Consider the following 13,478-nt stretch of genomic DNA (forward strand, 5'->3'; position numbering starts at 1 on the left):
TGCAGTTTACTACTGCACAGCCAGCTGGCCTCATTTATTCATTTTTGCCTTTCCCTTGTAGGCAAACGAATGTGCCACAACTCCCTCATATTAATTAATTCTAATGACAACACACTGTAAGAGGTGTGTTTATGTACAAAGTAAATTAATAAAGTATGTATATTCATATTTTTATATAGGTCAATAGATAGAAAATCCTATTCTAGAAGAGCTGTTAGCCTAGTTAGGGGGTGAAAGGGAGGAAGGAGAAGGGGGAGAGACACTGATGTGACTGTAACGGCAATAAGTACTACACAAGTTACACTTAGACAGAATTCTACAGGAAAGCCCCAGATCCTTCCATGATCATCACACAACACTCACACTGAGTGCTGGAGATAACAGAAGGAAGGGCACTGAGGGGTGAGGGGTGAGGAGGCCTGTCACAAAGTCCAGCAGGGAAGGGCCCCCAATATTTGTTTTACTTTCAATTCAGAAACTCCTTATCTTTTGGTTCCAGGAAATTTTCTTCCATCATTTCTTTGATGATTTTATCTTTCCTTTCTTAATCGTAAGGTAATTAATTTCAGCTTATTACTTGCAGGTTAGACCTTCTGGATTCACCACCCTATTTTCTTCCTTTTCTCTTCAGTTTGTCTTTCCTTTTCCTATTCTGTGAGATTTCTTCAACATTTCCCCGTGCTTCTACTGAGTTTATTTCTCCTTCTAAATTTTCTTGTTCTTTGAATGTACTTTTGAAAAAAAGACTCCTGTTAGGGCAGGGCTTGTGGCTCGAGGAGTAGGGTGCCGGCCCCATATACTGGGGGTGGCAGGTTCAAACCCAGCCACGGCTAAAAACTGGAAAAAAAAAAAAAAAAGTCTCATGTAAAAAGACTCTTGTTTATCTTACACGGTTGCAAATCTCTTATCTCTCTAGAGATCTATTTTAGCTTCTATCTTCTTGCTTTGTTGCCCACAAGATGTTTTTCAGGTTTGTCTCTGTGCTTTGGCATGACATTTTCAGATGGAGGATGTCTTTGGACATCTGGCTGTCCCTATGGCTTGGAGCCCAGTGTATAAGGCAGTATGCTATCTCCTGAGCTTAGCAGAAAAGCGCCCCTGGTGCCAGGGATCCCCCAATGTCAGAATGTGCCCTCTCTCTAGGACCAGTCTCACAGAAGAGAACTTCAATCTCCTGCTGGGTTCCAGGACGAAGACAAAGCGTGCCAAATGTCACCCCATCCTCAGCTTTGAGTACAAGAAAGAATTCAACCCACCATGTTTCACCAGAAATTTTCCATAATAAAACTTCTGAAACTGTGTCTGTAGACAACCCCAGGGGGAAAATCAGTAATTTACTACAATGTTTCAACTATTACAGCTTTGAAAACTTTAAATGGTTAGATCTATCCCTCAGACTACGAAGACTAACTACATCTACACCGAGCTATTATTTATTTTCTATTGACAAGACACCTGGCCTACAGGTAACGGGGTAGATAAAACTTCATCTACCAGTAAGTCTCCAAAACAAATTTTTAAAAGAACAAACCCAATATAATACCTGTACATAATGGAAGGTTGAAAATTTTACAAATGTCTCAAGGAAAGCTTTCTGAACAGAGACACCTGAACAAGACCTTGGTTAAGGAGCAGTACTTGTTTAATAACATTACTTTCAACTACACAACTCTTAAACTACTATACTGGTTCTTTATCTGTAGAATGGAAGTAGTAATACCTCCCCTATAAGTTGAGATAATAAACATGAAGTGTTTATTACCAACATATATGAAACAAAGCATGCAGTTGTCAAAGAAAGATGAATTGAATTCCCTAGGCCAAGAAAAAGAGAGTTAAAATAGAAACAGCATCTAAATGGAAATTTTGTGAGACGCTCCCTTTGAAACATAATTCACAAGTCCCGTTTTAGTCCTAATTAGCATCTATCTTGTTACATCTCATTATGTTCATGAATTCTTGTCAAAAAAGGAAACCGATTACTTTTCTTATTTGATATGTAATATTAATCCAACAACCAAATTAAAAGCAAATGTTCATTTGGAATCTCCCCCTAAACCTCGTCCTATAAAAAAATGTGTTTTCCTAAACTGAAAATATGCCACCAGATACCATTCCATCACGAACTTACATGAAAGTTAAAGAAGAACGCACAATAGTTTGGGATTGTTAAATTTCACAGAGATAGTGTCAACTTCACAAAACAGTTAAAATTTTCATCAAAAACCAATATTAATATATATACAATATTCTAACAGTATGTTATTTCTTACTACACTTGATCTTAGCCAAAAGGCCAAGAAACAACAGTACTTTGCTTTTTGTTTTTTTAAATGCAGGTTAACATAAAAGACTTGGAGGGAAATACATCATACTGGCTAACCCACCACCTCCCTATTTAACAAGGTCATGGATTTTCCCTTAAAAAAAAAAAAAATCACAGACTGCACACGTCTTTCAATATAACATTTTTTGAACAATATAAATATGAGGTGAACTTATATTCACATCCCCCAAACTTCCAAATTTTAAACAAAAGTACATGTATGGCAAAGTCTCAAGTTACAACCCAAGTAAAACGTGTAAGACTAAATCTGTAGGGTTTCAAAATCACAAGAATTGGAAAAGCAGGCAAGTGTCAAAATTAGGGGACTACTACCCTTGAAAGTGACTGCTGTAGAAGTCTTTCTTGGGGGCGGCACCCATAGCTCAAAGGAGTAAGGCGCTAGCCCCATATGCCGGAGGTGGCGGGTTCAAACCCAGCTCAAGCCAAAAATAAATAAATAAATAAATAAACTACAAACCAAACCCCAAAAAAAGTCTTTTTTATATAAATACCCTAATACCTCTTATAGTACCATAGAGAATTTAAATATGAGAATTCAAACAAAGCTCCAGTTTGCAATTTTTCCACCTAAAGAACCAATCATTTAAAGAACTTGATCGGCCAGGCACAGTGGCTCACGTCTGTAACCACAGCACTCTGGCAGGCCAGGGCAAGTAGACTGCTGGAGCTCAGGAATTCAGACCAACTTAAGCAAGAGTGGAACCCCATCTCTACTATAAACAGAAAACCAGTCAGCTATTGTGGAGGATATCTGTACTCCCAGCTAACTGGGAGGCTGAGGCAGGAGGATCACTTGAACCCACTAGTTTGAGGTTTCAGTGAGCTAAGCTGAGGCCACCACACTCTAGCCTGGGCAACAGAATGAGACTTTGTCTCAAAAAACAAACAAACAAACTTAATCAAACCTTCCTGGCTCCACAGACCCATATATTGATTGGGCATCTCTGTAACTTCCTCATCTGAATTGTCCCACCCTCACCAAAACCATATGCCCCATCCTCTCACCAATTAGAATGACTGCTTCAGCTTGGTACCCACAGCACAGTGGTTACAGCACTGGCTACATGCACCGAGGCTGACGGTTCAAACCCGGCCCGGGCCTACTAAAACAACAATGACAACTTCAACAAAAATATAGCCAAGCATTGTGGCAGGCTCCTGTAGTCCCAGCTACTTGGGAGGCTGAGGCAAGAGAATCGCTTAAGCCTAAGAGTTTGAGGTTCCTGTGAGCTATGACACCACGGCACTCTACTGAGGGCAACATACTGAGACTCTGTCTCAAAAATAAATAAATAAATAAGACTGCTTCAAGCTCTTTCAGCCTTCCTCGCCTTTTTTCAAATTTCAACCCTCCTCCTCACACTCCATAATTATAGGAAATTGCATTCTTTAAGTTTTTGTCTGCCTTTTTTTCTGACTAATTTATTGTACATTGTGACATTCAGTGAACAACACACTTATTTCTCATATACAACCATTAATCATATTGTCCAATAATCAGGAAACAATGTTTTAAGCATTTTAAATCTCACACTGCAGATTTTCTTAATATACAGTCTCTTCACTGGGTTTGATGTTTTCTGCTGATTTACATAATTTTCCCTTTGCAAAACAGAACAATGCCTGATTTTCAGAAATGAAATGTTAAATAGGAGATGCATTTTTAGTCTCATTTTAACAGCTATTTATCAAAATATAATTTTTTAAATATACAAATCTCATGTGAATAGCTCAATGACTTTAAAATATATATGCGTACATACACATGGGTCTAAACCAAGATGAAGAAACATTTCCAACAAGTCTTTATCTTCATGTCCCTTTCTAATTAAAATCAACCCACCAAATGGAACTACTACTCCTATAATTGTAAGTATAGATTAATGTTTTTCTTAAACTTTACATAATTAATGGAAAGATATAATGCGTATATCTTACGTATAAATGGAAAGATAAAAAGGGACCACTTTCCAACTTGTTTTACGAGACTATCAACGGCTTGATATGAAAACCTGACAAAATTATAGGAAAAAAAACTACAAACTGATATGCCTCATGACTTTGTTTAGAAATAATCTAAACAAAAAATAGTAACTCATTGAACCTAGCTGTATAAACAGTATAATACCATCATGATCAACTGAGATTTATACCAGGAATACAAGCCTAGTTCAACATTCAAAATCTAACTCATTTTATAAAAAATAAAAAGAGAAAAATTCACATGATGAATCAACAGATGCAGAAAATGGAAATGCAACTCTCACTCATGATAAAAAAAGAAAACTAAGAATTAAAACTTTTTCACTTTGATAAAGGGTATCTACAAAAACAAAAAACAGACAAAACTAGAGCTACTATATGTAACATTACATAAGTCTTGGTTGAGGCAAAACACAAATAAAACATATAAAGATCAGAAAGGAAAACCAATTTTATTTGCAGATTATATGATTAGAGATTTCTTTTGATTTTTCTACTTACTCAAATAAACCACAGAACTAATAAGTGAATTTATAGTAAGACCGTAAGATATACTAACAAGACCTATTTCTATATACTAGGACAAGAACTGGAAAATTAAACTTAAAAACCAAAAATATCATTTACAACATCATCAAAAACATTAAGTCCTCCACACTAAGGTCTATAACACATTTCTAAGAGAAATCAAAGAATATTTAAATAATGAACAGATACACATATTCTTGAATTGGAAATTTCAACATTGTTCACAGGTCAATTCCCTTAAATTGATCCATAAGTTCAACACAACTCCAATTAAAAATATAGGAAAAAAACATAAACACAACCCTATGTATACAACTTTTACTCTAAGAGGAAAAGCAAAACCACAATGAAATTAGAATGGCCAAAGATCTGATATAAAAGCTTTTTTCTGACAGTTCAATGAATCTAAAACCAGACTTGCCTACAAAATAATATGTATATTAGTAACAGAATTTTAGCTCTGAAAGAGCCTTTAAAAATTACCAAAGCTATCAGATAGTGCACGCTGTGAGTGAAGGGCACACTTGTAATTTTAACTCAATCTGTACTAAAACAAATTATGTAACCAAAACACGTGTACCCCCTAATATTCCAAAGAAAAAGAAAAATCTCACCACAAAGAAATGATAATTATGTGAAGGTGACAGATTACTAATTTGCATGCTTTGATCATTCCACCAGGTATACGTATATCAAAACACCACATTTTACCTCATAAATACATACAATTATTGTCAATTAAAAATAAAACTTAAAAAATAAAATCAAACCTAACTCTATATAGAATTTATTCATTCGTTAAAGTAGTAACTGTGTGTGCCAACTACTGGTCAAGCAGAAAAAAACCTGACATCACCCTTGACTATGTTAAATTTACAGCCTAGCAAAGAAAGAAAGAAAACAAGTAAAATATATAATGACCAATCAGTAAATGCTGTGTAAGTCCAGAAGCAAAGGCTACAGGAGGAACATCAGAGAGAACCTGGTACAGGCGAAAGAGAAGGAGAGCTCACCTAAGCTGATACCTGAAAGATAAGCTGGAGTTGGCTAGCCAGAACACTGCACAGAAGACAGTTCCACCAAGAGACAACAACATGTGTAAAAGGCCTGAGAGGCAGAATCTGGGTGTTTGAGGCACTGAAAAACCAAAATAACTGCACTGTTAATGAGCAGGATGACAGGGGCCCAAAAGAAGGGATCAAATCAGGTGAGACTCTGTAGACCCCGTTAAGGATGTAAAGTTTTACCCAAGTCTGAGAGGATACTAAGGAGTTTTAAGCAGGAACATAAGATTTGTGTTTTTACAGAATTTCTCTGGAAGATACATGAAGGATGAGGGTGTGCAGGAACAGGAAGGAGACTACTCCCACAGGCCAGAAACAGAAGAGGGTAACACGACCAGAGTGGACATAACAGAGGGAGGGAAGCTGAGAAAATCAAGACATATTCTGAAGGTAGAATCATCAGGATTAAAAAAAATGGATTAATTGAGAAGCTGAGGCAGAAGGACAGCATGAGGCCTGGAGTTCAAGGCCAGCCTGGGCAATATAGTGAGACCCTGTCTCTAAAAAAAATAAAATAAATTAGCCAGGCAAAGCTGCAATGCTATAGTCCCAGCTACTTAGGAGGCTGAAGCAGGAGGATCAATTGAGCCCAGGAATTCAAGGCTACAGTGAGCTATGATCACAACATTGCACTGCAGCCTGGACAAGAAAGAGAAAGAAAGAAAAGGGAGGGAGAGAAAGGAAAAGGAAAGGGAAGGGAAAGGGGGAAAAAAGGGAAAGGAGGAAAGGAAAGAAAGAAAAACAAAGGGTTCATTGCACATAAAAGGAGGTATCAAAGAGACATCTGGGACCCATAAACTGTTGAGTGTGTATTAAAATGTATTAAAATAAGAAAGATTCAGGGGCAGGAATTAAGAGTCAAATTATCAGATACTTATAAAAAATACACGTGCAAACAGATATCAAGCAGCAGGTGACCACTGAAGTTTCAGACACAGAAGAGAAGATGGGCTGTGCACAGAGCTATTTGCAAACCCTGATGGATGGGTAGTGTGTAACATACTAATACATAACAAGCCTCACTTTGACCACAGAATCCAGAATTACACCAATACCATTAATAGTACATTCAATCCCAATCTACTAATGAAAGAAATAGAAGAAATCAAGAAACATATCCCAACAACCAAAATCTCTGACACCTCTTTAATCCTTCCCAGACTTCCAAAAAGATGAAACAAAACCCTACAAAAAGGGCTGTCTGCACTCAATAGCCTTACAACCTGACACAGCACCATGAACATTTACATTTAACTCAATACTCTGAATTAAAGCTCTCTTTAAGACTAGAAATCATGATATATGTGAAGACATGTTACAACAAGGTCCTTTTATACTTTAAAATATTAATATAATCTTCCTTGGATACAATCTAAGGTAGATACTTCACAATGAATTCAATGAGATTTCAGAGTGTTCTAAGGAGACCATAAAGGTTTCAGTTCAAAGTATACAAATATAGGTCTACGCTATTATTTTTAGCTTGTACTGGTATGTCTTATTAAACTGGGACACTTCTGTTTTTTGAGGTTAATGTAGCTGATAAAATCAAATGTGCAGTTTAGAGTGTCTAACTACAGGTAGAAATTTGTACATGCTTTGAATTTGTTTGAGCTTTTTACTTTGCCTTCATCTTCAAGTTGTAACTTTTATACTTAGAAATAAACAATCCAGCCAATTCTTACACATCAACATCTTTGTCCTGATCACATAAAGAAAAACTAGCATAAAAACAGGTCCCTGCCTTCCTGTCTGATACAAGAGTAAAAGCAGAAGGCAGAGAGGAAGTTTACTGAGAAGGCTGTGTACTGGCGGAGCACAGTGGGAGCAGTGTGCTCAGCCCAGAGAAAGGCACAGGACAGAGAAAGGCACGTGACCACCCCCACCACCATGGGTCTGTGTTCCTAGATTCATTCAGGGAAGGAGAGAGAGGCAAGGGTCAAACAGATTCTGACCCTTGATGCTGTCCCTACTTTATCCATCTTTTATACTTGTGAGGTCTGCCCTCTTTCACCCAACCCACACTTCTATCATAATGTGTACTTCAGTTAAAAATAGCTCCACTCATTTGTTCTGACAGATGCAAACAAAATTGAAAGGTAAGTTGCTTCAATCAATTGTTTTGGGGTGAGCAAAAACAGTACTATCTCTTTTTTCTTCCAAAACCCACATTTCTAAAGTCACTTTGAATGAAAAGAAATCTAGTAACCGATAATTTAATATCCAACTGCTACGGGGTTTGTAGATCTTGAATTTAGCTTAGACCTTGTGAGGGCAATCAGAGAGCCTTATCGTTAATAACTAACGCTAAAAGAGAGCGATCACACAATACAAGTGACACTATGCAAGCGAACCCCAACAAGTCTATGAAAAGACCAAAACTTTCAGGAATTATCAAACTCTTTGCCTCTGAGTACTCATTATTGGCCATGCTCATTTATACACATACTATACAGTCTTGATGCAGAGAAACTGCAGTTTTAAAAGTTCCTATACCTAAGGCTCTTTAAAATTCAAGATTTTGAATTTAACTCAGCAAAATTCTTACTCTGAATATCTGATTTTGTAATATCCACAAGTGCTTTGTTCAAATACCATCTTATTAAAACAGTTCTAGTATGTTTTATAAATGTTCTAAAGCCTAGAGAAGAATCAATAAGTGTCAATAACAACTAGATAAATACAAATAAATTCAACAGTGAAAATGTAGTTTGATGTTAGCACATCACTACCCTGTTGTGGTACTGAAATTTTTACCCTAAAAATTAAGTTGAATTATACCACCATTTATACAACTGCACATTTTCTACTTAGCATGGTTCCTTTTAAAAGTCCTTCCTAAGAGTATTAACATGATATTTAAGTATGTTTAAAATCACAACATTTTAATTAGATTTTTCATTAAGAACTTTATCTCGTAAGTTAAATATTCACTACTACTTTAAGCAAAATAACTAAATTTATTTGGTTTTAGTTATGCACAAATTATATGGCATTTTTAACTTCTAAATATGCTTTCTAAATATTGTCTTTGGTGTTGTTATAATGAAAACGCTGCATTTTATATTGATAGTTTTACATGAATGAAAACTGTAACAACATAACAACATTAAAGTGCAATACTGTTTATTCACAGTATACCTGATCCTTATCTTTAGAACAATATGGAGTTTCAAATTAAATATACAATCTTTACAGTAAGTAAAGGAAACTAATTTTTAAAATAAAAAAGAAATCCATTTCCTACAGCCCTATTTAAGCTGTACTTCCCTCTCACGGAATATAGGTCTCTTGACTAAAAGAAAAAATAAAACTTCTAAGCAACATTAGACAGAGCATTAACAATATAATTTAACCCATTTAAAATGCATTTCTATAAAAATATTTTCACTTACTATTTGAAAAACTAATTGGTTTTATGAAAACCCATACCACACCAAATTCTGTTTCTCCTCGAATTTTAACTGTAAATGTATTTGTAAATCTTTTGAAATAATGAAAAACTTCCTTATCTACTTTTTTAGTGCAAAAAGCATAAATTTATATGAAATATAAACTGAACAGATCTTTAAGTTATTTATACCTTTAGCCCAACACATTGGAAATGGACTACAGCCGCTTTTCTCCATACAGATGGCACCTGCTGGTTTCAGGGCCGCCTGGCCTGCCAGTTCCAACAACATACACCCAATCCTATAAAGATCCAGCCAGCAGTCTGCACGCAAAGTCCCAGTTCATTGCTCCCATAGTTTTTGCTTTGATCCACAGCAAGACTAAGCTTTCCCGTGTGCTCCTTCTTTTGAGAGCTTGTAGCAAAATTTGGGAGGTGTTCCTCCTGTAATATTTTCCAGCAGCTTGAAGAATGCCTCTCAGTTACAGAATCTTCTCTGCTTCCGCAATCTGAAACAGACCAACCTGGCCAGATTAAGCTATTGACAGAATGAAACCAGCTAGTAATGTGACTCCCACCATGGGTCTGTGTTCCTAGATTCATTCAGGGAAGGAGAGAGAGGGAAGAAAGGGAGGGAGTTGAGGGAGGAGAAAAAGAAGGCTAGTAGCCAGGATCTTATTAATATGCTAATCTAACCCTTCTGGTCAATTCATCCGGCAGACTTCTGTTTACAAAACTGGCAGTAGGAATCTAAAATTGAGTAAGCTGCAAATCAAGTCTGACCCAGATCATGTCTGTAGATGGCTCCTCAAACCATTTTTGTTTTTAAAGTCATGCCTTTGTCATTTTATCAACCTAATTTTAACCTTAGGGTTAAAATAACTACCTTCATGAAATAAGAATGGTTTTGGAAAAAAAAATCCTGATCAACATTAAAAACAAACTGGTAAATAATTATGTCTACTGGAACCCAAATATTTTTGTAGCAAAATATTTTTCCTCATTGATACTTCCATGTTAATTTTTATACATTTATTAAACTATCTAGAAAACATGAAAAACAATTATTTGAGTTAGCAAAATTCTTTTTTTTTTTTTTTGTAGAGACAGAGTCTCACCTTACCGCCTTCAGTAGAGTGCCATGATGTACACAGGACTCACAGCAACCTCTAGCTCTTGGGCTTCCGCGATTCTCCTGCCTCAGCCTCCCAAGCAGCTGGGATTACAGGCGCCCGCCACAACGCCCGGCTATTTTTTGGTTGCAGTTCAGCCGGGGCTGGGTTTGAACCCGCCACCCTCGGTATATGGGGCTGGCGCCTTACTCACTGAGCAAGATGCACAATTTCTTTTCTTAGCTTCAAAACAGAAATGAGTAATAAACTGACACTGGAGCAGAACAAATACCCTGACAATCCGTACTAGCAACTTTTTAAAAAATATAAGGTGACTGGGTTTTTCCATTCAAACAGTAAGATAGTCCCGGTCATCTAAACTATTTAGCTATTTGAACACATTCCACGTTAGCAGTAAGATAATAACTAGGCTTCTGGTGCCTTGGTTTGTTGAACATACGCTAGATACACACTGAAGCTCTATACAATTCTAGATTTCCTAATATCTAGGTAATTTTGTTAGTACCTATTGTACAATTCTGTAATCCAAAATCAAATACATAACTGTGAAAACGACACAGGTTTTATTAACAAATTCGCTAACTTCTGAAAACAAGAGCTGAGGACAAGGAACATATTTGTGTCCAGTGATGCCCCGAACACTGGTTTCATTTCTAACATGCTACTCTGGATGATGGTTTTGTTTCCAAATTTACATTCAGGATCCTAACAGCAGCCAGAGTTCAAGTGACCTCTTCTACGTTCCAGTGAAAACACATCATTCATCAGTGTGAATTTCTGACCCCAGGCAATACTAGGAAGAGAGAGGCTCCAGAAAAACAAAAGCAAACAAACTAAAGAATAGAAGAAACAGGCAAACTAATCAATTACAATACATGAAAAATATCCCCAGCTGTTCTCATCACCAAGGAGAGACCATGACCCGAAAGGACCACTGCCACAATGGGAAGGATAAAAACAAATCCACAAACACATGCATGTATTATCTGAGTTATTCCATAAGCATGGCTTGGAGTTTAATGTAAGCCATCAACTAACAGACAGTACAAATAAACGGAAGCAAACTGTGAGTCCATCTAGGACAGTGTCTCAACCTTCCTAATGCCGCGGCCCTTTAATACAGTTCCTGTGGGTCACGACCCACAGGTTGAGAACTAGGTTGAGAACTCCTCCTGATCTAGGAGTTACAACTCTCAAAAGTAAAAAAATAAAAGCTACTAAAAAAGTATAAAAGCTAATAAAAAAGTAAAGACTAGTCACCTGCTATATTCTATACACTAAATACTAATGACATCTGATTTTCTCATCTAACCAAACTTACAACCATCATGCCTCTTTTAAAGATAAGAACCCCAGACTAAAGGACAGAGTCCTATGACTAGAAAGAGGCACAAGAGTCCCAAGGCTACGTGTTCACCTATGATGCCAGGGTCCTCACACCACAGTACCAGCTGAACAGAAAGGAGAGTGCTGCAAGCAAGGGATGGTGGCTGGAGTTCACATACTTGCAGTGACAGAGGACAAAGTTGAGAAAGTGACTGTAGAGAATGAAGAAGGACAAGCCTAGATTTTGACTTTAAAGTAACCAGTGAATGGGTTACTAGTAATGTGTGAGGGAGGAGGAAAAAAAGCTAGTAGCCAGGACCTTATTAACACACTAATCTAACCCTTCTGTTCTGTATCTGTACTAGCAACTTTTTAAAAAATATAAGGTGATTGGGTTTGTCTTCCACCTTCTCCAACTAATTTATAATTTATTTCAATATCCAAATATCCTCATCTGATGTACAACATCCTGAGGATACAGAAAGATACAATGAAGAACATAAATTCCTACAAGCTAGGGACCAAGGTGACTAAATAGAGCTCAGATTGAAGTTAGGAACAGATCCAAGCCACTGAGAAGACAGCACTGAAGAGAATGAAGGTTACACTGCTAACAATCTCCTGTACCTTTTTTTTTTGAGACAGAGTCTCACTATGTCACCCTCAGTAGAGTGCCGTGATGTCACAGCTCACAGCAACCTCCAACTCTTGGGCTTAAGCAATTCTCTTGCCTCAGCCTCCCAAGTAGCTGAGACCACAGGCGCCTGCCACAACGCCTGGCTATTTTTTTGGTTACAGTTGGCATTGTTCTTTAGTAGGCCCGGGCCTGGCTCAAACCCGCCAGCCTTGGGGTATATGGCTGGTGTCCTACTCACTGAGCTAGCTATGGGCACCAAGCCCCTGTACCTTTTTTGTTGAGCAACTATAACTAGTTATATATAAAATAATTGCATTTAATCCATAACACAATCCCAGTGATGTAGCTACTTCCATATCTCCACAGAAGTGGAAAATACAGTTCAAGAAATCAGGCAACTTGTCCAAGGTCAAAGAGCTGAAAAATGGTATTAAGTACCAGCTAGTCTGGTGATATAATTACTCATTTTCATACTCATATTAAAGACAAATTATGTTTTTAAATGCCTAAACCCATCACCATCATGACAAGAACAGAAATTGCCTGTGTTTAAAGGCAACATAAGCGGAAAAAGTTCTCTTATTTATACAATTCTATACACTAATACATGTATAAAAGCTACCATTCATTTAAAGTTTCTGTGATATTTAAATCATACTCTTTTAATATCAGCATAGTTAAAAACAACTCTGGTAAATCCTACTTAACAAACTTTTAATTAAATTTACAAGGAAGATACTACTGCATGTTTATTGAGACCTAAAACCTCAGTCACCCATGCTCCGTCTCTTGCTTCAGAGCAATCTTCAGCAGAACCCATTATCCTCACCTTCACCACACAGCCAAAATCTGTATAGCTCATTCCATCTCCTGCCTTGCCCTGGCTCAGGCTGCTTAAACTGTAGGCACAGGCCTCCTACCCAGTCTACCCCAGCTCTCGCCACCCTGCAATGACCTTCTCAAAAAACCAACCATATCACCTTAACTCCTCCTGCCCCAAACTCAACTATGTCTGATATTTAGAATGGTCTGCAAGGCCCTCCTGTGCGACACAGCTCCCCTCTGCCAA

The 13,478-nt window shown here is 37.2% G+C and overlaps 1 protein-coding gene across 12 annotated transcripts in view; it reads right to left on the reverse strand.

The window, feature by feature from the left end:
• PTK2 (protein tyrosine kinase 2) overlaps positions 1-13,478 on the reverse strand; it is a 331,183-nt gene that overhangs the window by 239,839 nt on the left and 77,866 nt on the right. For 6 of the 12 annotated variants that reach the window (XM_053559582.1, XM_053559580.1, XM_053559581.1 and 3 more), the window contains exon 1: positions 9,506-9,819. The exons of 5 other annotated variants lie outside the window; for them this stretch is intronic. In XM_053559582.1, the coding sequence (XP_053415557.1) occupies positions 9,506-9,605 (100 nt within the window). In that variant the 5' untranslated portion in view covers positions 9,606-9,819. Of the gene's footprint in view, positions 1-9,505; positions 9,979-13,478 lie in introns of those variants that run through there. One more of the 12 variants, XM_053559577.1, reaches the window with a different exon arrangement.

The sequence above is a fragment of the Nycticebus coucang genome, chromosome 13, assembly GCF_027406575.1.
Source record: "Nycticebus coucang isolate mNycCou1 chromosome 13, mNycCou1.pri, whole genome shotgun sequence".
Lineage (NCBI taxonomy): Eukaryota > Metazoa > Chordata > Mammalia > Primates > Lorisidae > Nycticebus > Nycticebus coucang.